Source organism: Ovis aries, chromosome 26 (genome assembly GCF_016772045.2).
Source record: "Ovis aries strain OAR_USU_Benz2616 breed Rambouillet chromosome 26, ARS-UI_Ramb_v3.0, whole genome shotgun sequence".
Classification (NCBI taxonomy): domain Eukaryota; kingdom Metazoa; phylum Chordata; class Mammalia; order Artiodactyla; family Bovidae; genus Ovis; species Ovis aries.
The window spans coordinates 30,363,513-30,390,564 of NC_056079.1; the positions used below are offsets into that span (position 1 = coordinate 30,363,513).

Here is a 27,052-nt window from a genome sequence, read left to right on the forward strand (position 1 = left end):
TATTCATGATTCATTTTTCTACCATCATATGTAGTGAAATAGCATTCCTTACCTGAGCAGACTTCTGGCTGGATATAAAACAGGGCAGGCTGCAAGCTCTCTGCTCTCATCGTGCTGATAAGAATCTGGCAAATGCAGCAGACAGAAACTCTAGTAAGCCTGAGGGAATTTTATTTTAAAAGAATGAAGCAATCATCCTAGAAAAAATACTGCCAAAGAGAAAAAAATTTTTGTAAATTAGAATGAAAAGGAAAAATAGAAACCACATAATCCATAGTGTCTGCAGAAAGAGTTTCCTTTATAGAGGTAGACGTGAAGGGATATAGAATATATATCTGCTCCGTGTGAATTTATTAAATGCAACTTTCTTTTTTTTTTCTCTTTCTTTCTTTTAGATAAAAAACCTCTTCATGAAATAAAACCCCAAAGTAAGTTATTTTTCCTCTTGCGGATATCATTTGTTCTCATATTTGCTGCTTTACTGTTATATTTGTTTAGGAGCCAAATAGAATTGCAATTCCTACAAAAGATCCAGGGCTCTTGGGGGGAGGTTTCTTCTTGTTGGGTTTGGAGTCACATATCAGAGGTTAAGATGGAAAAGAAATATGCACACCCCACCCCTCCTTCAGATTAAATCTCTGCTTTGATTCCGTCCGCGGGTGGCTGTCCATTTCTCTACAGATGTCATCTAGGACTCTTATTTCTGAGATTTATCTCATTAAAATTTATAAATATTTGTCAGTACAGGCTTTCACAAGAGCAACCTTGGGCAGTAGCCTGATTACAGAGCTTTCCTTCTTGGAGTGGGAGGGGGCACCTGAGAGATGAACCCTGAAGTCCATGGCAACTGATTAGATAAGCGCCACAGTGAAATGGCCAGGAATTGAACCTAATGGGGGTGGGGGGTGGATGCTGGCTGGAGCTCCCAGTCTACTGGCTTGCTTCCTGGTGAGGACTTTGCCTTCCCTGCATCTTGGGCATCCACCAGATTTGGGGAAGGAGCACAGCTGGGATGATTGGCAGCTCCACGTTCAGCCTCATGGTGCTCAGACCTGGCTGAACTTGGGGGCCACCTGGAAGCCTTTTATAAATCCCAGTTCCTGGGCTGTAACCCCAGGGAAATTATATGAGAAGAGGAGCTTTAGAACCCAGGAATACTCAGTTTTAAAAGCTCCCTAGGGGATTTCATTGTGAAGCTCGGATTGAGAACCAGTGTCTTAGAAAAATATTCTCAAAACTTAGATAAGCAACCACATGCATCAGAATCTTGGGATATGGTGGAAGCTGGTTAAATATGACCCTGCAGAAGAATAAAATAAATTAATCTGAATCCCTGGTACAGGGGCAGGGAGAACTCTTGAGAATCTACATTTTAATATGTTCCCCCAGTGACTCTCAGAAATATGCGAAGTATATCAGGGTGTCATAGAGACGTCAAAGCCCACATGGAAGGGCATCAGCAGTGTAGCTCTTAGCAATAGGAGAGTTTGGTTTGTAAAGCTTGTGAAAGATGTTCTTAACTAGTATCTCCCATTTTAGTCTAAACGGAATGGCTTTTGATCTTTTAAATCCTAGGGTATTAAAATTCAAATAGCTTGGGAGACTTAACAGCTTTTATTAGCCACCTTCTTTGAAAGAATTAAGGCCCTGTGAAGATAGACAGAAATTGGTATCTGGGGAACAAGGGTCAGGAGGCATGAGAGAAAAAGATACAGTGACGCTGTGATGTTCCTATTTCAGATGTTGCTTCAGGCAGGCTTGAGATAGAAGGGTGCTGTGACTTCCAGAGTCGGAGAACTTGGCCAAACAACAGAAACAAGCTTTCTTAATTTGTTTGCCCTGCCGTCTGCTGCCCATAAAGTCATTATTGGGAGTTAGCGGCTTTTAAGTCATGCATGGTGGATTTGGAACTCCATAGGAAGTTAGACGCTGGTGAACCCAAATTGTGTATTGTGTGTGTGTGAGTGCATGCGCGCATGCGGAGAGAGGGAGAAGGAGTGGGTCGATGAATATCTGTCTGGTCAAGACCTCAGGGTTTCCCTGGAGGAAGTGGAGCCCCTCACCAATGCCTCTTGATCATAGAGCACCCCACCCCCGCATCCCCTGGTCCTCATGTCAAGCACAATCAAAATTATCGGTAGCCATGTGGCAGCCAATATGTGTGTGTGTTTAAAGATATTTTTATTTTGTTTATTTTTTGGCTGGGCTGGGTCTTCTCCAGTTGCCCGTCAGCGGAGACTACTTTCTAGTTATCGTGAGTGGGCTTCTCATTGCTATGGCTTCTCTTGTTGTGGAGCAAGGGCTGTACGGCGAAAGGACTTCAGTCGTTACGGCTCCCGGGCTCTCGCGCACAGGCTCAGCAGTTGCCATGCACAGGCTGAGTTGCTCCACAGCTTATGGGCTCTTCCTGGCCCAGGGATCGAACCTGTGGCTCCTGCACTGGCCGGTGGCTTCTTTACCACTGAGCCACCAGGGAGCCCTGCGTGTGTATTTTTTAAAAATGAATTTCATGCTTAGTTTGTGAGCCCAGTGCTGTTCTAATTTGGTTACATCTGTACATCCAGCCATAAAACCCCCAGTGGCTATTTCTGGTCCTCGGGGACTTCCTGAATGAGTTTTTGCTTGGGGTTCTCACTCCTGTACACTGTGCTTAATTGGTGGATACTGCTGCAGACTCGCTTAAACTGTTTTAATTTGTGATTTTCTAAAAATAAAACCTTAACAGAATCAATGTGATTGCAGAAGGCTCCCAGAGGCATCCGATCAGGGTTCTGGAGGCTGTGTGGTTAGGAGTGCACCATCCAGAGGCAGGCTGCAGTTTTGTTCAGTGAAAGCAGGGTTTCGTGGAAGACTCCATGAATCATCACTGATGCAAAATCAAAGTCAATAATGAAGATAATTGAGAAACAACCTTTCTCTGTATATAGCCGTGCACGTGATCCTCTGCAAGGTGGCACGGGTGGAAGCCATCTCTCAGAGCCTCCTGCACAGATCCGTGTGAGGCGGGCTGAGGAACCGGCTTTGAGTCGTGGGGAGGTGTGAAAAGAAAGTGAAGTCTGAAGGTATCTGTTGGCAAATCATAATGACAAACTGGGGGAAATCTGTGCTCGGCATCGCTCATGAAAGCACTTATTGTAAATGAGATAATTTAATCAATTACGTTTCCTAATGTACTAAACCGAATGTTTCATTTTCTGCTTCTGCACATCTTAAATTATCTTCAGGTGCTTTATGAGATTTAATCATAGTTAATAGAAACTTCATTACCATCAAATGTGCTTTCAATAAATGTTGTGTAACAATGTCAGGAAGTGCAGTAAAATATAGTAGGTTCTGAATGGCAAACACGCACCCCCGGAGTCAGGCTGAAAAATGGTCGGGTGCATACAGTGAGACTCCTGGAAGCTTGAGAATGAGGCTTTGCTAAGAGGCTCCCCAATGAGCGACTGGTTCAGCAAGTTCACCTTAGGGATGAAAAGGAGTCAGGTACCCCCTAGAAAATAGCACAGAATGTATTCTTTCTCCATCTCCTTCCCAGGTATTTTGGTAACTAATAGAAACACACACTAAGCCCAAATCCCATTGCCTGGTCTAGAGTCAGTTACCTCCAGGATTTCGCCAGTTGAATGTCTCCCAGTTACCCAGATCTCAGCTTTTTCAAACCTGAATGTGTCCTTCTGTGTCTTTAACCCAGGCCTCCTCCCATCTTCTCTCATTCAGTGAATGCTATGCCTTCAGCTCGGTAGGGTCCCACACTTGCACAGCCTCCTAGACTGCTGTCTTTTTCCTCTCCTTTCTCCAGCTCAGTACTCAGTGAATCATCACCATCTAACCATTCTGCCACACAGATAGATCAAGTTCACCAGCTCACTCCATTTTCTCTCTTCCATACCCCTCCCTCCATTCGGCATCTTTTTATTGAGTATCCCCCATGGGCATGGACATGCTCTAGGTGACAGATACTGAGCCTGCCAGGTACAGTTTCTGCTCCCATGAAGCCTGCAGATCTAGTGAGGGAGGTGGAAAAAAAAATTATATATAGAGGGCTGGGTGCCATGGAGGTGGTGACAAGTGTCATTAAGAGAAATAAAGCAGAAGAGGCGCAGGTAGGGAAGAAGGGAATGTTGCTTTTTTGTGTAAGCTGTTTAGAGAAGGTCTCTGCAGTAAAATCACCTTTAAGAAGACACCTGAAGAAAACCAAGGGAACAAACATTCTCCCTGGTGGCTCAGATGGTAAAGCGTCTGTCTGCAATGCAGGAGATCCAGGTTCGATCCCTGGGTTGGGAAGATCCCCTGGAGAAGGAAATGGCAGCCCACTCCAGTATTCTTGCCTGTAAAATCCCATGGACGGCAGAGCCTGGTAGGCTACTGTCCAAGGGGTTGCAAAGAGTCGGACACGACTGAGCAATTTCATCTGGGAGGAGAACATCCAGGGCAAAGGAAGAGTGGGATGCCAAGGCTGTGTGATGGGAGGCTGCTGAGGTATCCAAGGAACAATTAGGCTAGGTATCTGAGCAGAGTGGCAATGGGAAGAGGCATAATAGCTCAGGTCAAAGAAGTGGGGCATGGGGGAAAAGTACCAAGTTTATCATAGGCCGTGGTAACAACTTTGACCTTTACTGTGAGTGAGATGGAAAGCTATTGAAGGTGTTTATTCATAGTAACATGACCTAATATTTTCAAAGATGAACTACCCACTGCAGGGAATGTAAACATACAGGGAGCAGAAACAAGATCTGTTACAATGATCTAGGCTATTACAATATAACTTTTATAATAACCTAGATTCAAGATGAGTGTGGCTTGGGCCAGATAGAGAGCATTGGAAATTGTAGAAAAGGTCCATAATCTGGATATCTTTGGGAGACAGAGTCAAAAGGAGTTGCTAATGCATTAGATAGAGTATGAGAGAAAGAAAAGCATCAGGGATGATTCCAAAATTTGAGCTATGCAACCTGAAGGATAGGCTGGCTATTACTGATCTGGGGCAAACTTGGTTTAGCTTATCTGGAGGGAGACTCAAGAGTTCAGTGTTATAAATGCTACATTTAAGATACTTCTTAAACAGGCAGTCAAATATATGAGTCTGGAGGTCAGAGGAGAATCCTGGCAGTGACATAAATCTGGGGCTTGTCAGTGTCCAGATGGTATTTAAAATCAATAGGTTGAATGAGATCCCTGGATAATGAGTGTGAACAGAGAACATATCTGAGGCCGCAGCCCTGAAAGACATCCACACTGAGATATAGGGCAGGTCAGAAGTTAGTGCACAGGAGACAGGAAAACAGCCAGCGTAGTGAGAGAAAAGCCAAGTGAAAGGAAGATGGTGTCCAAGACAAAAACTGAATATTCAGGACACCTTTCTTCCTAACCAGGACTTCTACCATTGCTTCCTGTATCTGGAGTTGGCTGATGTCAGTTTATCTGATCTTAAAAAAAAAAAAAAATCAGTTCTGGTCACATCACTTCCATGTCTAACCCTTTACAAGAGCTGATCATTATTTTTAAGATAAAGTACAAGGTATCTACTGTCTATGGGATCTGGTTTCAGATGGCATTGTTTAGTCGTATCCGCTTCTCTCAAGCTGCTTAATCATTAGGTATTTCCCTTTCTACCCTATATTCTTCCACCAAACAAAGCTTCTTAGTTTTCTGAACACCCTGGGCCCATTTGGGCATATAGTTCTTTCTATGTTGTTATGTCTACCAGAAAACTTTCCCTCCACCTAATCTTACCCTGTTGAATGAATCCTTCCTTCAGGCTTCAGCTTGGGTCTTGCCTCTGCAAAGCCCCTAAAGTCTGAGTTAGTTACACCTCTAATTGGCCGATTGTCGAGCAGTTTCCCTATTTCTATCCTGTATGTTCATTGCGTTTATCCCAGGCTGAATTCCCTCTCTGATAGACATCCTTCCGATCATCTGGTAGACAGTATAGGGTCTGTTCACCCTTATTCTTGTGGCATTTACCACCATCCCCACGTGGCACAGTGGTGAAGAACCTGCCTGCCAATGCAGGAGATGCAAGAGACATGGTTTCAGTCCCTGGGTCGGGAAGATCCCCCTGGAGGAGGGCATGGCAACCCACTCCAGTAATCTTGCCTGGAAGATCCCATGTTGGGCCATAGTCCCTGGGGTCACAGAAGAGTCAGACACGACTTAGCAACTGAGCACGCACGCAATAGTATGTATTAGATGTTCAATTCATATTTGTTATTATGGTCTTACATCTTCCCGCTAACTCCTCACTGAGCCTTTTATTGTTAAGGTGAAAATAAAGACTTTGCTTTTATGTATTTATTTTAACTCATTCGTGTAGTAGATATTTATTGCACAATTATTCTCTATAAATAGTCTTGGCCCCGTGAAGCGTGAAGGAAACAATAAGAAATGTTTCTTCCCTACAACTTCAGTACAAAGTAGAAGATGACAAATGATTCGAGAAGAGGGGAAGTAAGGAGGCAGTTTTTAATAATCATCTATTTGGTGCCCGGTGCTAGGTGAAAGTCCAAACGGGAAGTTTTCCAGAATCATTTCTATCAAAGAATGACCCCAGTGTGTCCTTGTGTGTTAGTCGCTCAGTCGTGTCTGACTCTTTGAGACTCCATTAATTGTAGCCCACCAGGCTGCTCTGTCCATGGAATTCTCCAGGCAGGAATACTGAAGTGGGTTGCTGTTTCCTTCTCTAGTGTGTCCGTATAGTCTAGACATTAGGTGTTTCTCGTCGCCTTACTGACACGTAATCCATTCTACATCTTTTCCCCCAAGTACACTGCTTTCATCTATAAGTGGAATAATGTGGATTCTGGGAATACACATTCTTGGGTTAGAGAACTCCTCAAAAGATGCAGAGTCCATACTGGCACGTTGGACATTCTTTTTCATGCTGTATAGGCTTGAATGGCACCTTGAACACATAGAACTATCTGCAGCCTTGAACCATGAACCATGCAGGCATGCTCACTCACTCAGTCGCGTCTAACTCTTCATCATCCTATAGACTATAGCCCACCAGGCTCCTCTGTCCATGGGATTTTCCAGGCAAGAATACTGGAGCAGGTTGCCATTTTCTCCTCCAGGGAATCTTCCTGACCCAGGATCAAACCCACGTCTCCTGTGGCTCCTGCACTGGCAGGCAGATTCTTTACCACTGAGCCACCTGGGAAGCCCACATTGAACCATCAGTTCAGTTCAGTTGCTCAGTCGTGTCTGACTCTTTGTGACCCCATGAATCGCAGCACGCCAGGCCTCCCTGTCCATCACCAACTCCCGGAGTTTACTAAAACTTAGTCCATCGAGTCGGTGATGTCATCCAGCCATCTCATCCTCTGTCGCCCCCTTCTCCTCCTGCCCCCAATCCCTCCTAGCATCAGGGTGTTTTCCAATGAGACAACTCTTCACGTGAGGTGGCCAAAGTATTGGAGTTTCAGCTTCGGCATTAGTCCTTCCAATGAACACCCAGGACTGATCTCCTTTAGAATGGAGTGGTTGGATCTCCTTGCAGTCCAAGGGACTTTCAAGAATCTTCTCCGGCACCACAGTTCAAACGCATCAATTCTTCGGCGCTCAGCTTTCTTCACAGTCCAACTCACATCCATACATGACCACTGGAAAAACCATAGCCTTGACTAGGCGGACCTTTGTTGGCAAACTAATGTCTCTGCTTTTGAATATGCTATCTAGGTTGGTCATAACTTTCCTTCCAAGGAGTAAGTGTCTTTTAATTTCATGGCTGCAATCACCATCTGCAGTGATTTTGGAGCTCCCAAAAATAAAGGCAGCCACTGTTTCCACTGTTTCCCATCTATTTCCCATGAAGTGATGCCAGGATCTTAGTTTTCTGAATGCTGAGCTTTGATATCTTTAAATTCTCAGCAGACTTCTAGGTCTTTAAGCTAACATTAGGTGACTGGCATCAATGCTAATCTTCTACCCATGCTTTACAGGATAACTTTTTTTCTATTTAACCCATCATTTTTCTTCATCTCCTGCTGATCATTTTCCATTACATAAATATAGCATTTCCCGCAAATTGCATGACTTGTTTGTCCTTCAGAATCATTCCTACTGTGAATCAGTTCAGCCTGAGCATATGTGCAACATTTGTAATTTTCTTACTGCTTGTAATCTTTTTATTATCTAATTTCTATCCCATCATAATATGACCATTCTATCCCATCTTATGACCATTTTTAAGAATATCATTGACCTTACTGGACATGATGAAGTTTCCTTCATTAAATACCTTGGAACTAAGCACAGCCACAGTGAATAAGTGATAGAATATAATGGTCTTCAGCATCAGAATAACTCAGGGTACTTGCTAAAAATGTGAATTCACAGGTCCCATCTCCCCACGTATTACTATATTCAAAGTTAGAACTTATATCGTGAATTCCCAGAGTAGAAAATGAAAGTGAAGTCATTTTCTCAAGGGCTGGATTTCAAATCCTGCTTTTGACTCTCTTTCTCATTTTACCTTGGTCTTCCTGATGGGGAAAAAGATAGTTTTTTTTGCAATCCAAAGGTAGAATTACCAGATAAAACAGAGAACCCTTGGTTACATTTGAATTTCACATCAGCAGTGAATACATTTTTGACATAAGCATGTCCCAAATATGGCATGAGAAATACTTCTACTCAAGTTATACATTCTTGATCAGAAATTCAAATTAAACTATCATATTTATAGTTGCTTAATCTGGAAACTTTACTGAAAAGAATAAAACATGTCTGAATGTGCGTTCTCAAGAAACATTTTATTAAATAGATTATCTGTACTGTCAATCTTGGAAGAATGGCTAGAATTAAAACAAATATTGGAGGAGGGAGCCTTTCAGAAAGAAAAAAGAAGAAAAAGACAAAAAAAGAAGTCCACTGAAGTACAAAGTCTATTTGAAGAAAATGAATCTGGGCAGTCATCACTGTACTTTGTAGATACTGCCTTTTTTTTTTTTTTTTTAATTTAACAAGTTGGGATTTGTGGCAGCTCTGCATTGTTAGAGGATGGCTACCATTTTTTTGGCAATAAAGTATTTTCTAGTTAAGGTATAGCCATTGTTTCATTTAGATATAATACTATTGCACACTTAACAGACTACAGTATAGTATAAACATAACTTCTATATGCACCAGAAAACCAAGCAAGCTGTGCCTGTCTGCATTACGAGATTTGCTCTTTGCAGTGGTCTGAAACTGAACCCATAGTATCTTTGAGTTAGGTCTATAATTGGATTCACCTAAAAAGTAGGGTCCATGTTGCTGTTCAGTCGCTTACAGTGAACCAGTGAAGTTGCTTCATCCTGTCTGACTCTTTGAGACCCCATGGACTGCAGCAAGCCAGGCTTCCCTGTCCTTCACTGTCTTCAGAGCTTGCTCAGACTCTCATGTCCATTGAGTCGGTGATGCCATCCAACCATCTCATCCTCTGTCACCCTATTCTCCTCCTGCCTTCAATCTTTCCCAGCATCAGGGTCTTTCCCAGTGAGATGGCTGTTCGCATCAGGTGGCAAAAATAATGGAGCTTCAGGACCAGTCCTTCCAATAAATATCCAGGGTTGATTTCCTTTAAGATTGACTGGTTTGACCTCCTTGCTGTCCCAGGGACTCTCAAGAGTCTTCTCCAGCACCATAGTTTGAAAGCACCAATTTTTTGGCGCTTAGCCTTCTTTATGGTTCAGCTCTCACATCCATACCTGACTACTAGAAGAACCATAGGTTTGACTATACAGACCTTTGTCAACCAAGTAATGTCTGCTTTTTAACACACTGCCTAGATTTGTCATAACTTTCCTTCCAAGGAGCAGGAGTCTTTTTAATTTCATGGCTGCCATCACCATCCACAGTGATTTTGGAGCCCAAGAAGATCTATCACTGTTTCCGTTGTTTCCCCATGTAGTCATCATCAAGTGATGGGACCGGATGCCATGATCTTTGCTTTTTGAATGTTGAATTTTAAGCCAGTTTTTTCACTCTTCTCTTTCACCTTCATCAAGAGGCTCTTTAGTTCCTCTTCGCTTTCTGCCATGAGGGAGGTGTCATCTGCGTATCTGAGGTTATTGATATTTCTCCCTGCAATCTTGATTCCAGCTTGTGTGTTATCCTACCTTGCATTTCACGTCATGTACTCTGTATAGAAGTTAAATAAGCAGTGTGACAATATGCAGCCTTGGCATACTCCTTTCCCAGTTTGAACCAGTCCATTCTTCCATGTCCAGTTCTGACTGTTGCTTCTTGACTGGCATAGGTTTCTCAGGAAGCAGGTAAGGTGGCCTGGTATTCCCATCTCTAAGAATTTCCCACCTCTAAGAATTTCCCACAGTTGGTTGTGATCCACACAGTCAAAGGCTTTAGTACAGCCAATGAAGCAGAAGTTGGAGGGTCCGTATAGAGGAGAAATGAGCAAAAACAGTTAAAACTTAGGATGGGGCAGAGCAGAAAGTATCTTGAGCCATAAGGGAAGCCCCTGTTAGAGTGACCTTGATGCCTACTCAAGAGTCTTTGATAGGTGTTGAAGTGGCAGGACCAGAACTGTGTTTGGGGAGAGTAAGCCACGCGTATAACAGTTCAGAATGAGTAAAGACTGTGGCCTCGGTTCCAGGCTAGGTGAGGCTGTGCCATGTGGGTGCCTGCTATCAAAACTGAGATGTGAGAGGCACTGGGGATGTTTCAGTAAGCTGTGTGAGTCATTTGGGGAAGGGGTCGATGGGCAGAAAAGGAAAGGTGACTCTTCAGGCTCAAGCCTGATCTCTGATGATGTCATTACTAGAAAAGGGGAATTCAAGAAAATACTTGAAGAGATAAGAATGGTGACCTTGTAAAACAGATGACAAATTTGAGATGTTAGCACAATGCACAGTGGTGCGGTGGTTTTATCCATTGAGCAGGAGGATGAGGAGGACTTCAGACAGACGAGGCAAGAGATCCTGATTTAAGACTGTTGGGCATCAAAGTAGTAGTTAGCACCGTCTGATGGAGTGGTTGTGAACAATCTTCAGGAGGAAACAGTGGTTTGGGCAAAAGTCAGAATTTAATAGCAGAAAAGAGCAATGAAATGTATAGAAACAGTGAACAAGGTAAATCATGATAGAGCCTGGCGGTGGGCTGAGCCCATGTAAAAAGTAAAGCATGTCTGTACGTTCTGGTAGGAATGATCTGCAAGGTGTTGTACACAATGGGAGGAAAAAAGCAATGTAGTAAAGGAAATCATATGGAAATATAATAATGATTATATAACTTTTAGAGTAAGGATAGTAAAAAAAATGGAAATTTACAATTTTTTTCCTGAAAGACCCCAAATATACTATCAACAGTGGTTACTTTTATTTCTTTTTATTTTTTTTAATTAAGTATAATTCATTTACAATGTTATGTTAGTTTCAGGTACACAGCAAAGTGATTCATTTCTATATGTATATATGTCTATCTTTTGTTTTTCAGATTCTTCTCCCTTATAGGTTATTACAATATATGAAGTATAGTTCCCTGTGCTAAACCATAGGTCCTTGTTGGTTATCTATTTTATATATAGTACTGTGTATCTGTTAATCCCAAATGCCTAATTTATCTCATCCCCTCCCTTTTCCCCTTTCATAACCATAAATTTGTTTTCTATGTCTACGGGTCTATTTTTTATATACGTTCATTTGTATCATGCTTTATTCCACATGTAGGCAATATCATATATGTTGGCTTAGTTGAAGCCATATCTGTCTGGCTTAGTTGAAGGATGAATTTTTTTCTTGGTGTAGTGTAACGTTTTATAGTTCCTAAAGTACTTCCTGATCCTGTGTGTGTTTTCTATTTATTCTTTTATTTCAACAGGGATAGAGGTTAACTGATTAGGGAAATTATGATCAAGAAAGGTTTAATGTTTTAAAAATGCCTTTTGTAATTCTTTTCAACAAAGAGCTTAGAATTTCATGGATATGGAAAAAGACTGCCTCTATCAGAGATCTATCAGGGAGTAAGTCGGGAGAAGGATTGGGGTAGAGGTGATTAGGGAAACCAGGCCGTGTTTGGAGGCAGAAGGCAAGGCGCAGGTGTGGAGGCAAGGTTGAAAGATGCGAGACCGAAAGGGAATAATGAATGAGGCCAGGTCCCTGCAGAGGCAGGAGAGGGCGGATCAGAGCCGGCCTGACATAGAGGAGGAGCAGCTGTTCAGGGAACAGGGAAAGGAAAGCACAGGACGGAGCAGAGGAATTTTGAGTTGCGGCGGAGGGTGTGTGTGTGCTGGAGGGAAGGGGACTCACATGGAAAAGCGGGCAGTGAGATCACCTCTGTGATGAAGAAAGTAAATGAAGTCCAGAGTAACTGTGTTGATGAAAAGTCGTTCTCGGTCATGGGACATGAATACAATAATTGTGAGGCTGCAAAGAAGGCCCAGGTGGGTTTGCAGAGCACTGGGGTTTTGATGATACCCACCAGTCTAGTTGGTGGGTTTGTCCAGCAGGGATAGTCAAGCCAGTACAGGGAGGAGAGGTGAGGAGGCCATCCTGTGATGGTTAGACCACTGGGGAGTGAAGACAGATGGGTGTCCAAACCCTACCTTTGCCATTTTCTCATGAAGAAGCCTCTACCCTATCTGAACCTGTGCCGTCATCTGTAAAAGAAGAAATAGAATACTTCTACGGCAAATAGATTTGATCATGAGCCTGAGAATATGATCACACCTGCAGTTCTTAGAGAAGCAGGCACAAGCTTAGTGCTCCATTACTGCTTACCCTTGCCATCAAGAGGTTCTGTTGGTGAAATTTTCAGCCTCCGTACAGTAAGTCCCCCACATATGAACGAGTTCTGTTCCCAGAGTACGTCCGTAAGTCCACTCTGTTTGTAAGTCTGAGAAAGTTACCCTAGGTACCCAGCTAATACAATCGGCTGTATAATACTCTACTGTAATAGGTTTATAATACTTTTCACACAAATAGTACATAAAAAACAAGCACAAAAAATAAAGAGAACTTTTTTTTTAATCTTACAGTATAGTACCTTAGAAAGTACTAATACAGTAATACAGTACAATAGCTAGCAAACGGGGCACATTTGCATCTTTGAAATTTCACACCTTGAAGGCTCATATGTAAGGGACTTACTGTACGCTGGTGCTGAATTACATCTCAGAGACAGGGTTTTAGGTGAAATAGAAGGAAAACGCTTTATTGCTTTGCCAGGCAAAGGGGGCCACCGTGGGCTAATGCCTTCAAGTCTGCATGCCCTGCCCTGGAGAGGGGAGTGAGGAGTTGTCTAGTCATGGTTCAAAGAGGATGTGATCAGCTCATGGACATTCGTCTGATTGGTGGTGAGGTGAGAAGGAAACAGCATCATCAACTTGATGGTTCCAACTGGTCTGGGACCTGTGTTCTTGTGGTCAGCAGTTTTCATCTGGTGGGGGCCTGCTTCCTGCACGTCAAGTGTTTATCCGTACCTTTTAGGGAAAAGGTAGTTCAGCAATTCTGCCAGGTGGCAAATTCAGAGTCTAAGTAGTTCTCAGTTTCCCAGCCCAGCAGCCATTTTTTGTTTCTATATCTTCACGTTTCCCAGTCGTGAACTTCTGAGTCAGCCTCTTACTGCAGAAGACAGGACACGGGGGCTTGTGCGCGATTTCAGTATCAGGCAGTGTGACCAGGGCAGAGGTTCACAGCTGGACAGGCAATGAGCCGGAGTCAAGCTGCCTTGGATTGAATCCCAGCTCTGCTACTTAACCGTCATGAGGCTTTGGGCAAGACAAGTGATTTTCTGGCCTCAGTTTCAATATTTAAATTGGCACCTTTTTACAAGTTTGTTGGAAGGATTAAAATGAGTTAATCCGTGTACCTTAAAAAATTGCAAATAGAACTACCTTATGACCCAGCAATCCCAGATGCTGACTGGGCATAGATTCAGTACCAGAACTGAAAGAGACACTTGTTACCCCAAATGTTCATGGCAAGTATGAACAGTTCGAACAAGAACTTCTGTTATGTGCTAGCGTGCAGTTAAATGTTTTGGCACACCCCTCCGTGTTTACAGCCCTGTCTGTACCTCTGGGCCAGGATGAGGAGGGGTTGGCCTAGAGACTGCTGCTTCAGCAGCATAATTCTTCTGATTCAAGAAGCTCTGTTGTGTAATATAATTCCATATATCAAGTCAAGTTAAATCCCCCATGCCATTAAACTTAAACACAATTTCCACCTCCTTATCTTTCAACCATAAGTTCAACCAAAACCACCATTATACAAAATAAAATTAAAAACCATTAAACCTAAAAAAGACCAAAATACAATATACATCCAACCCCACCATTCAAAAGGAAGATTTTGAAGCAATCACATTCAACTACAAGAACACTAATGATCAACATCAATTTTGAAACTCATCGATCTCCCAGATCAAGATGGGGGTGGGATTTGATTTTGGGAGAATCTGATACCATTCTGAGACGTTAACTACGGCTGAATCGGATCATACATCTTCTTAGAAACATGAAACATCAGAGTGAACAATGCCACAGCATTCATAGGCTATGTATCCCATATATTGGGATTTTTAAAAATTTTCCAAAAAAATTCCATCAAAAACAAAAAACTACACCATTAAGGACATCCTGGGTGCCATACTACTAACTCATGCTACTAGTGCTATTCAGACCTACTCGGAGACCCAGATAATTATACTCCAAATCCTCAACACTTTCAAACCTGAATGATATTTCCTAGGAGGCATAATATTCCGACCGATCAGCCAATGCATATTCTGAATCCTAGTAGCGACGAACTGCTCACCCTAGTTAACCAGAGCTAGACCACTTTAAAATGATTTTTGTGTATTAATTGGTTTTGTCCAGAGAATGACTGGTTATAGCCCCATATCAACAAAGCTGAAGTTCTATTTAAACTATTCCCTGAACCACTACCAACCATACCTATCAATATATCCCCAAAAATATTAAGAGCCTCCCCAGTATTAAATTTACTAAAACTTTCAAATATACAACACAAACCTACGTACACCAAACATGGACACTAATACCTATGATAACACAGAGGGTTTGCCCCATGCATATAAGCATGTACATTAACATTAATGTAACATGGACATAATATGTATACAGTACATTAAATGATCTACCCCATGCATATAAGCAAGTTGCTGAGTTTTTTTCCTCCTAAAACAAGAGCAGTGGTCATTCTACAGTATCCAATAAGATAAAAAGAGGATGTGTTTTTCTTGACTTTTTCTTTTATATTGCTGCGTAGTTGATTAACGACACTGTGCTAGTTTCAGGTGTACAGAAAGTGACTCAGTTATCCATATACATGTATCTGTTCTTTTCAAATTCTTGTCTCGTGTCGGTTGTTAACATGACATTGAGCAGTTTCCTGGGCTGTACAGTAGATCTTTGTTGGCCCATTTTAAATCTAGCCACGTGTACATGCCAGTCCCAAATTCTCTAACTGTATGTTTTGAAAGGCATTTTGTTGTGCTCCTTTATTCATTTTGTGTAGCTATCTAATCCTATAAAATAGATGCTAATCTGATACTTAAACTCATAATGTGGGAACTGAGCTAAATTTCCATGAATAAGTGGCATTAATATGTCTTCCAAATGAGAGTCCTGTAAAGAGAGGAAGGCAAACTAAATACACAGCCCTTAAATTTAGTCCTTGGGGTACATAAGTCACTGTGAATGACTAGGTATGATTATAATTTATAAGGACAGGAGCTTGTGAATACCTAGTCCTTGAACTCTGAAGTTCTAAAGGACTTTGAAAAGTCACTTAGCCTTTCTCACCAGCTTTGACCAAAAATATAATAACTGCAGACTATTGTCAAGTCATGCTGGTTTTGAGAAACTCTAAAGGAGATTTCACAAGCTTCCTCAGAAATGCAGCGCAGTTGTTTTTTCTTTAACAACCCTCCTTGTAGAAAAGGTCATTTTAATATCTAACAGAGTCCCAATTGCTATAATAAAAGGCCGGGTCCTCCTTTTCAGCCCTTGTTAGAGTAGGTGACGAGCTGGTTACTGGCTTCATCATAAATGTAGGTTCATTGGGCACCTACTGTGAGCTTCTTTTTAGAACCACGCTTTATGCATTAAAGATCCCCACAAGCCACTTTATAGTTCTCTTTTCTTCAGGCCAAATGAACCCATAAACATTTCCTTTCCAGAGTCCTAGTTTCCAACTACTAATCTTTGCAGCCTTTCTCTGTAGATATTTCACACTCCTTCCAGCAATGAACAGATCCCTCTGTAGTTTCTGACTAATTTGCAATATAAGATATTTCCCCATCGTTTATATTTTTGCTCTTATACCACATGTTGCGTCCTTCTGAACTTGGCCTAAAGCTTTCACAGTGCTTAGAGAGAAGAAACAGGGGTGGAAACCCAGGAAAGACATCAATCACACATTGATATGTATAACAGAAATCCGGGTGGGGGGAGAAACACCCTATGCCCACAAAGGCAGAATAGCCCGATCAAAGCTTTTTGTTCAGAATGAATTGGGGAAAACAAACCAGCCCCAGATGCAAGAGTGAGCAGACAGATGTAAATGTGTGTGTGTATCTGTAAGGAAAAGAAGGTCTCTGTGGCAGGGGATCTACAGTCTCCCTCAGGCTTGTCTGAGTCCAGGGAGTAATCAACAAATAGTTGCACAGGATGACTCACACATTTCCGGGGGAAATGACAGAGAAGTGCTTGGGCCGAGCGTCAAGCAGGTAGGATGCCTTGGCATTCAGGTCATTAACCATCAAAAGATCCAAAAAGAGTTCTAGGAACCCTAAGTGATGTCAGAGTTTAGAGGACCAGGGTTTGGCAGGGTTGGTGGACTAGCCAAGGCACAGTCCAGCTGGCTTAGAAGAGGGGGCCCTGCACCGACAGATGGGTAGATAGAGGTGGGTAGGGCCTAGAGGGATGGGGGGTATATGACAAAGACCCGTCCTTACAATCGGAAAGGGGCACAGGGCCTTTGGCTAGCAGGTGGAAGCAAGGACTGCTGATGCTCTTGCAATGAGAGCTGAGTGTGAGCACACATACACACACACACATGTGGAGTGGTTCTGCTATGGCACCCCTCCAAGTGCCCGTGTGCTCACAGACACAGACATCAAGCCTAAGCCTCAGGTTCTCCTGGGGCCGGTCCTAGACACACATGAAAAGAGAATCAATTACCTTTGTAAGACACAGGAATCCTTACAGGGAAACCTACTCTACTGTCCTGGAGAAAAAAGATTAGCAAATGGTGGGGGAGGGGGGAAAAAAGAATAAGATGAAATAAAAGCAGGTAAATAGAGAAGAGAAAAAGAGGAAGAAGAAGGAAGTAGATGACCCAGCTTTAGAAGACTGAGCTCTAAGGATGACTGATGAGGCCTTGAGTCATCAAGGCCTCGTGTCTGCCTCTGTCGCTGCACTTGGAGACCAGGGTCCCATCACAGCCTTGTCTTTTAGACAAGAAACAACAGAGACTATGGGCCACGTGTTAATTCACCCGTATGTCTTCATTTCCACTGAGCGGTTGACCCGTCACAAGTGTATGTTGAATGAGATCATTAGATGTAGAAACCAAATTCCCAGGGCAGATTGTTCTTGTAAAAATGAATCCCATGGACTTCTGAATCTAGGTCAAACTGTCCCACCAGGTGCTAGGGTGAGCCTCCTAGGGAAGCAGTGATCCCTGTATGAGTCTCTCTCCCTTCTTTCCCTATCCTAGCCCCAAAGTCCCCATATTCATGTCTAAAAGTCCTATAATTCAGTATTAAGAGGTTATTAAGAGGGTTCTGCACATATTCCTGGAAGAGCAAGCACAATGAGCTGTATTTGACGTTGATACCTTCATCTAAAGGCGGAGACTCCTTTCCTAAAACAGAACTTGTATCTTGAGTACGGAGAATTCTGGTTACCTGGGTAGCAAGAGGGTGGACGCCAGAAACACCAAGATAGGAATCCAGGGGAACAAAGACAGCTTGTTCCTGCTACTGAGTTTTGTGTCAGGATTTCACGTCCAGTGATGTCCATTTTCAGCAGAAGTACTTTTATGCTGGTCATCCTCTGGCTTCTGGTCCTTCCTATTTTAGTACCTGGGAAGCTAAAGATGTCTTTTTGCGTCTGCTTTGCCAGCTCAGTGACAGAGCAGCTGCATTCAGGACACTGCCAGCCTCTTTCTCTAGTTGCCGAGCAGGTGTACTCTCCCCAGATACACCTTTTAAGATGATGGTGCCATCCGTGAGCAGCGCCCAAGGACCTGGAGGAAAGAAGGGGGAAGGCTCATTGGGTTCAGTCCAGTTCTCTCCCTGCTCCTGGTACCCTGGCTTGCCCACACCTGTTGTGGCTTGCGTCTTCTCTCTTCTCTAATGATTCCCTCCAAGGAACTTAATTGAGTAGAGGGAGGGTGAGACTGAAAGGGGTGATGACTCCCCTTCTTTCTCCCCGCGTGACCCAGGTGGACACTGGAACTTTGGCAGTGGCATCAGTCTTTACCCTGTGGTTCTGGGGGGCCAGGGAAGACCACCACTGATACCCCAGCATCCCTAGCCCTCCCCCATTTGGACCACCATGAAGTGGAACTAAAGCCTAGATCACACTGTTTCTCAACACCTCCCAGGTTGCTGTTAGGAAAAGCATCTGATCACCCTCTGACCTTTCCGATACTGTTCTTGAGATGACTGTTTTTCTCCCCCGTGAATTATTTTGCTGTGTTGGCCGCCCTATTACTGAACTGGTTCTGCTTGATTTCCTTGTTCCTGCTTTCATTTGGCGGCACCTTATTTTATAGTCCACTAACTTTGTTGAAAATAAATTCAGTCGTGTGGTTAGTCTTCCTCACTTGATAACATAAGTACCATATTAGGGTGCGGTGAGCACAGCCTAAGTGCTGTGCAATTACAAGGTAAATATATGATGGGTTTATTTCATCTGCTAAACCCAGCAGGGGTGACAGAGTAATTACTTTTGGACCTGTTTAGTATGCCTACCACATAATCTGTAAGGAGATCAGTTATGTAGTGAATACTTGCCACCTTCCATTGTTAACACACTTCAAGGCTTACATGTTCTTGGGTAGATGTCATGCCGAATTGCACTAGCCATTCCGAGGGTCCTCAGGAATCAACCATACCCCGAGGACCTCTAGCCAAAGGGTTGGAAAGCAGCTACAGTGTTATCTTGGGGGGTGGGGAGACACCCACCATCTAAATTTCAAACTAACGCTTTTATTTTTGCTTTGCCCATGCATTCAATAGGATGGAGTAGGAGAGGTATGGGAGAAACAGCATGTGCCCTCTTAGAGACCAGTCCTCGTCCACAGAAACAAACTTCTAGAGTCAAGCATTCAGTTGGTGCCAGGAAACATTTACCATGGACATAAGAGTGCCTGGGACCGAGTGCGTTTCATATCTCACAGCAGAAAATCGCTCATAATGATCGTAAATACCCTGATGACTGTCAGCGTTCTGATGAACTGAGTGACGTGGGCCAAAGCTCAAGTTCATACTCCTGAGCTCTGGTCTCTTGACTCATAGACCATGCGTTACCTTTTCACCTGAGAATGCTCTCTGTGAATGCATGCACCCAGGCCATAGACAAGCAGAGCAGTTCACCCATATTTTGTCATTGTACGTGGGTCTCATGTCTTCCAACAAAAATAAAATATATATATATTTTAAAAAAACTTTGCAGGGCAATAAGACTTCCTAAAACAAGCAAATTAAGCAGTTGCCTGTTTTTCCTTGAAAACTCTTATATCCTTTGCAAAATTGCTTCTGTTGCAGATTCCATTACGTGGTAAGCTACCTTAATGCAGTTAAGTTATTTAACTCGCATCCCTTTGATTTATACAAGGTCTTCTGATTATTGTTGGAGAGTCCAACTTGCAACTAGCCACATCTGTCATTTTGCCTGATCCGTAGCTCCAAAAATTCCGGTAGTGTTTCATTCTGTGTCCTGGGGTGGCTCTTTGACGCTGTTCCCATGTTGGCCATTGAGGATTGCTCTTGTGTCTTTCAGGCATCGAGAATGCCAGTGACATCGCTTTGTACTCAGGCTTGGGTGCCGCGGTTGTGGCCGTTGCAGTCCTGGTTATCGGCATCACCCTGTACAGACGCAGCCAGAGTGACTATGGTGTGGACGTCATCGACTCTTCTGCATTGACAGGTGGCTTCCAGACCTTCAACTTCAAAACAGTCCGTCAAGGTCAGCAGCGTAGGGCCCCCAACAGCATGCCCTCAGGACCGTAGACTACACTCATGCAGGACCCTCATGCTCTTTGGTCCTGTGTGAGGGTGGCTCTTGGCACTGGGAGCTGCTCCAGAATTGTCTTCACACCTTAGGATGCCAGGTTTGATGGAGGAGTCTGTCTGAGTTCTTGGCTGCCATGAGGACCAATGGGTCTCAATTTACTATTTTTGTTTAGTGACTCAATCATGTCTGTTTTGCCACCCTGCAGACTGCACCCCACCAGGCTCCTCTGTCCATGAGATTTCCCAGGCCAGAATACAGGAGTGGGTTAACATTTCCTTCTCTAGGGGATCTTTCCAACCCAGGGATTGAACCTGAGTCTCCTGCACTGCAGGCAAATGCTTTACCACTGAGTCACCAGGGAAGCTGCTCAGTTTACCATTACCCACATTTCAAATACGGCGTGTCCATCTTTGATATGTAGTCAGAGTCTCAGGTCACCCAACTTTCTATTTTAACCAGCCTGCTTTGGGAATGTATGTTTAGTTAACTAAAACATTTATTATTCAAAGCTACGAACCAATGACTCTATCAGGCATATTTATGACACTATTTATTAGATGGAGTTATTTTATTCAGTGGAGTTATTTCTATTTTAAATACGTAAAAGGATTTTAGAGGATGTATGATGGGCTAGTTAACCAGAGAAAAAATGAAATTCTCAGCCTAAATGACTCTCCGCCTTTGCCACCTTGAAGCAGTCTTCTGTTGTAGGGGAAGGAAAATTCGTCATGTCAAACAATAGCAGTATTTCATTTTTAAAACAGAAGAGTCATTTTATTTTCTTCTAACAACTAACTGTTCCTGATTGGGAGTTGGAGGTGAGACATAAATGGCTTTTATTTTAGAAAAAATGGAACTGTCTTATTTCCATAGATGAAGTTTTCTACTTTGACCCTTGTGGTCAATATTGTCACTTTCATTTCTGTTTATTGCTTAAAGTGCTTGTCCTACAGTACAGGACAAGAAATCTTACTGCTTGGCAGTGATGGAGTAGGGACAGGATGGTGCAGTGGAAACCCAAGCAGGCTAGAATGGGGAGATGGTGGGAGATACAAGTGACTTGACTGCTTACCACTCACTTCTGACACCTTGTGGCTCAGATGGTAAAGAATCTACCTTCTATGTGGGGGATCCAGTTTCAATCCCTGGATTGGGAAGATCCCCTGGAGAATGGCATCGCAACCCACTCAGTATTCTTGGCTGGGGAATCTCATGGACCGAGGAGCCTGGGGGGCTACAGTGAATGGGATCCCAAGAGTCAGATATGACTGAGCAACTAACACTTTCACGTTCTGGCACCTTGGCTTCTGGTCTAAGTCTGGTTGATCTCAGATAAAAACATGTCACCTCAGTGACCTAAGCTTATGGGACTTAGTACATGTGACTTATTTTGGCTGTGTCGTCACTGCAGTGTGCAGACTTTTCTTCTTGTTGTGGCAAGTGGGGGCTATTCTCAAGTTGCGGTGCCCAAGCTTCTCACTGCGGTGGCTTCTCTTGTGGCAGAGCATGGGCGCTAGGGTCTTCCAGCTTCAGTGACTGCAGCGCCCGGGCTCTAGAGCACAGACAATAGTTACAGCGCACAGGCCTAATTGTTCTAAGACATGTGGGATTTTCCCAGACCAGGGATCAGACTGGTGTCTCCTGCATTGGCAGGCAGATTCTCTACCACTGAGCCACCAGGGAAGTTCCAGTATATATGATTTAATTAGAAGTACATCCAATGAACTGGTGGCTCAGACAGTAAAGCATCTCCCTGCAGTGCAGGAGACCCAGTTTCGATCCCTGGGTTGGGAAGATCCCCTGGAGAAGGAAATGGCAACCCTCTCCAGTACTCTGGCCTGGAAAATTCCACGGACTAAGGAGACTGGTAGGCTACAGTCCATGGTGTCACAAACAGTCAGACACGACTGAGCAGCTTCACTTCACTTCACCCAATGAACTAGTCTTGCAACTGTGTAAGAAACTAAAACTATATCTCCATCAAATCATAAGATATCACTGTCTCAGACCTTACCAGTTAAAAACAGCATACACAGTAGTATGGGTGGCGGCTTTGTGTGTAAATTCAGAGGCTCTGAAGTCAGATTTGAATCCAAAATTGCTGTAAAACCTAGTAAATCAGTTATTCTGTCTGTCTCAATTTTTACAGCTGTAAAATGGACATACTAACATCTATCTCGGGGGGCCTTGTGAGGGTGAAACCACCTGGAATAACATGGCTTATAATACCTTGGTTTAAGTAAGGTACTCAGTCAATGTAGCAAGCATCCTTCTAGAAGCTGGCTGTCTCCTCATACCTTGACAGAGAACACCAGTGAGTTCCGCAGAGCAGCAGGCGGTGGGTGAGAGGGGCGGTTCCCTGATCTGAACATCTGGGGAAGGCTGACTTGGATAAGCTGAGACATCTCATCACCATGAGGCATCTCAGAATGTAGGAAACTTATACTGTGAATCTCTCAGAGAGTATGTAGCCTTTCCAAATTTATTTTTACCATTTTCTTTGACCAAGAACTCACAAAACTAGTGATACCAACAGAAGCCCCTTATCCAAATTCTGCTCTCCCCTGTATTCACGGTGAGGCTCTGCCTTACATGGATGCTCTTGTCTTCATGACATCCCTTCTTGAGCAAATATGACTGGAGAGCCAGCAGGGTGAACAGTGAGACTTAATAGAATGTCATACGTAGAGTAGACCAGGGCCTTGAAAAGGAGATCCAAAGGGAAACTTGCGGTCGCTGGGGGATTATCTTCAATCAGACTTAAATCAAGTTGGCCACCAACTTTATATGTGTATATGTGTGTGTGTGTGTGTATTTTTCACATAAATACACCTATGCAAACATACACATATATGTGTGCATAGTGATAGGCAATTGAGACTTAAGTCTAACTCTAAGAAATGTTTTTGCTTCTTGACTTGACAATAAGATAGCAGAGTCTTCTAACAGTACCCAGAAATTAAACATTAGAAGGTGAGGGCTTGAGAGAAAACAGCCCTGAGACCAAGAGAGATGCTTTTTCAGGTACCAGTGGAAACCCCTGCTCCAAATTTTTCAGATGTGAGATGGTTCTTCCACCCTGCTTCTCGCTTCACAACCCAGAGTAAGGCTGGTATCTGTAGAGTTCAGTGCAGTTCTGTTACAAAGCTCAGCTCCTTATTATACAAAAAGATCCTCAAACATGGAAAAATGCCTCATGAAGGTGCTTTTACATCTATAAGGTGTTTCATCTCATTTTGAACCTGCTCCTCTGTGATTTGGGATTCTTAGAGCATCAGAACAAAGAGGTGAGAAAAGTCAGGGTTATAGATTTCCTGCTGGTGTTGTTACAAATTATGAAAATGGAAAAACAATAGAAGCTAATAGGATATGGTCTGAAATTGCAACATTTTCCAAAATATCACATGCGGAACATTTTTGTCAGGCCCCAAAGGAAAATGGTTTAATGTGTTTTGGGTTTCAATTTGAGATGTCACATTGATGGACTGATATGGGCAGGAAGTTTGGAACTGAGGGTTATTTTGTTATTTACTAATAAATGAGATTACTTCATCACAAGAAAATATCAGCATTTCTTTTTAATATTTGGGCATAGAAAAAAAAATGGTTATGTCCCAGCCGATGAGAAAGTCCAATTTCTCATGTTTTTCTAAGGATTGTTTTTCTCCATTTGTTTTGAGTCAGAAAGAAGCCATTCTCAGCTGCTCCCCTTGTGGAAGCTGGGATCCTCTGTGCCTCTCAGAGTGACATTCGTGTTATTAGAGTGAATTGGCTGCTCAGACATGGAGCTGCTCGTGAAGCCCCCTGACCCTTTTGCTCTGAGGACACAACATTTTTCTCCCCCAGAAACTGCCCAGAATTGCACGGGAGACGTGTTGGCACCCACGCCACCTCGGTTATAAACAGCACCACCTCGTCACCATGCTGTGTCATCTCTTTGCCATTTAAACTGAACAGATGTTATTTTTGCTCCAAACTGGATTGCAAAACATCTTTCTTTCCTATTTTTTTAGAAGCTCCTCTTTGCCAGTTAAAATAATCCCGTAAACAATCATACCTGAGTAAGTTGCCTGGTGGAGTGCCAGAAATACTTGTTTTGAAAAGATAGCACATAAAGAACTCGAGAAAAGGATGAGTTAGATCGGCAGCATTCAGGAAATTGACTGCAAAAGCCAGAGCTCCTGCTTCCGAGGCTCTGGACACTACTGATCAGCCTGTTAGAGATACCTAAGATGCCCAGGGTGGGTCTGAGGGGTTAGCCGTGACCTGGGCAGCTGGGGAGCATGCGCTGCGTAGTTTGTAGAAGCAGATGTGAACTATGATGCTTTTCAGCTTCTGAGTGACAGATCCATCTTCTCTGCCCAGGTAACTCCCTGCTCTTGAACCCCTCCATGCAGCCAGACCTCACAGTGAGCCGAACGTACAGTGGGCCCATCTGTCTCCAGGACCCCCTGGACAAGGAGCTCATGACGGAGTCCTCACTCTTTAACCCTTTGTCGGACATCAAAGTCAAAGTGCAGAGCTCGTTCATGGTCTCCCTGGGAGTGTCCGAGCGAGCCGAGTACCACGGCAAGAATCATTCCGGGACTTTCCCCCACGGAAACAACCGCAGCTTCACGACAGTGCATGCCAGAAATAAGACACCCTACATCCAGAATCTGTCATCACTCCCTACACGGACCGAGCTGAGGACCACGGGTGTCTTTGGCCATTTGGGAGGACGCTTAGTAATGCCAAATACAGGTGGGTGGTAAGTGTGCGTTTGTGTATCTTCTAGCATTTGTTTGAACATATTATATTTACATGATGATGTCCCGTAAGGTCCATTTTTAAGATGTTGACTCTTCCAGTGTCAGAGTGAACACCACCATAGCTCCGGAAGTTGGCTTGATTTACACAGCAAACCAGAAGCAGCGCTAACATTACACTCTGCCATCTGCCTCTCAGCATGGACCGTACACTCCGTCAGATGCCCTCTTAGGGCCAACAGCCATGCTGGCTCAGAAGGTTCGGGTGGTCCCTAGAGTTTAAGCCCCTTGAAATATATTTCCTAGAACATGATCAGGAAGCACTGAAAACATTCCTTCATATGACTGCCAAATACCGTGTTTATAGTGAAGCATGGTTTACAAACAAGTTGATAGATGAGTGAAATGACCCTCAAACTTCCTCAGTAACTGACGTAATGAATACAGTCAGCATCCATCACCCTTGCTATCATGTTGCTTTATGATGAGCAGTGATGAGGGTTCCTTTGGGGTTGCTCTTTTGAATTCAAGCTCAGATCCTTGGCTATGTAGTTCTCAAGAGTGCTTAAGAGTGTTTGTTTCCTTTTGGTTGGAAGACTTTCATGTTGTTTTGTCATGTACAGCCCAGATAACTTTGACTCTACCTATGCATTAGTCTTCAGAGTTGCCATCTAAGATGTGAGATGGAGGAAGAGAGCAATGCCCAACACCACCCACCCCACCCCATCCCCCCGCCCAGTATCTGAGCAACAGGATTTAGGGAGTGCTCTAAATCATCACTGTGGCTGAGAGCAAAGGGAAAAGACCAGATCTGCCATCGTTGTTAAAGATCTGGATAGTACTGAGCTGGGACCAGCAGGGCCTTAGCAGATTTCTCTGTAGGGTAAAACAAACCCATCGAAAATACTAAGCATTTTATCTTGTACAGTGAATTCTGTAGTTGGACTAGTCAGATGCTGCTGTTCTACTGCCTGACCTTCTAAATAGATTAGTGACTTGTGCCTGCCATTTGTTCCAAGTTGATGATTGGTTTTCCTATATCCTTTGCTTCATTAAAAACTTAATTTCAGGGAAATGGCCCTCCAATGCAGACCCAATAATGATGTTGAATTCTAAATTTCCAGCGCTCTAAATCTTCCCCGATGAGTAGGACGTGGTTAGAATCTTTTTGTACGTATGTATGATGCCCTCCTCCTGGTGAGATATGATGGATAGGAGGTCCACGTGTAGGGAGCAGGTGGCCGTATTTACCAGGTACCCTTCTTGTTGTTTACTTCCATGGTGGCTCAGACATTGAGGAGTCTGCCTGCAATGTGGGAGACCTGGGTTCTATCCCTGGATTGGGAAGATCCCCTGGAGAAGGAAATGGTTACCCACGCCATTATTAGTGCCTGGAAAAATCCCATGGATGGAGGAGACTGGCAGGCTACAGTCCATGGGGTCGCGAAGAGTCGCACACGACTGAGTGGCTTCACTTCTTGCTTAGTTGCTGAGTCATGTCCACCTCTTTCGTGACACCTCAGAGAAAGAATCTGTAATTGGAAACGTGGAATATAGAAAAGGAAAAGATGCAGAACCTGCCCTTTTGAAGAGAAGAGTATGTACATACATCAAAATTATGAATTTGCGTGTTGAGTTTCTGTACTTTTATTTCCACTTTCTTACCTAGTGCTTGGTACTTAGGTGGCTCTCAGTAGTTACTGGTTGAATAGATTGGTCCCATCCTCATCTGTGTGTGTGTAGGGAGTACCAGGATCCATCCATTTATCACCTATATTTGTTTAATATTCATCATAGAATGTGAAATGAAATCATGATGATAGGCTTTTGCCTTGCTTCCCTTCTGACTTGAGAAGCATTTAGGTTGACAACCCAAAGTTCCAGTAGCGTTATCTATGATTCCCAAACAACTCTGTGAAGGGGCGTTTTCAGAGCTCTGCACGAGAAGCCCTAGACCAGTCTGAAGCTGTTCACTGGGAATGAATTTGAGAAAAAATAAGTGCAGGGAATTGAAACATATGCTCTGTTATTTGCAGAACATAAATGTAAAATATGCCCTGGGGAGCTAAAGTATAAAGAAGAGAGGCTGAGAAAT

General features: G+C 43.4%; 1 protein-coding gene across 7 annotated transcripts in view; it reads left to right on the forward strand.

The window, feature by feature from the left end:
* The window catches only part of UNC5D (unc-5 netrin receptor D), a 638,805-nt gene that overhangs the window by 536,709 nt on the left and 75,044 nt on the right, over positions 1 to 27,052 (forward strand). For 2 of the 7 annotated variants that reach the window (XM_004021770.5, XM_042241216.1), the window contains 3 exons: positions 396 to 428; positions 19,976 to 20,161; positions 24,575 to 24,952. In XM_004021770.5, coding sequence (XP_004021819.1) covers positions 396 to 428; positions 19,976 to 20,161; positions 24,575 to 24,952 — 597 coding nt within the window. The remainder of the gene's footprint in view (positions 1 to 395; positions 429 to 19,975; positions 20,162 to 24,574; positions 24,953 to 27,052) is intronic. The other 5 variants (XM_042241215.1, XM_042241218.1, XM_042241214.1 and 2 more) reach the window with 3 other exon arrangements.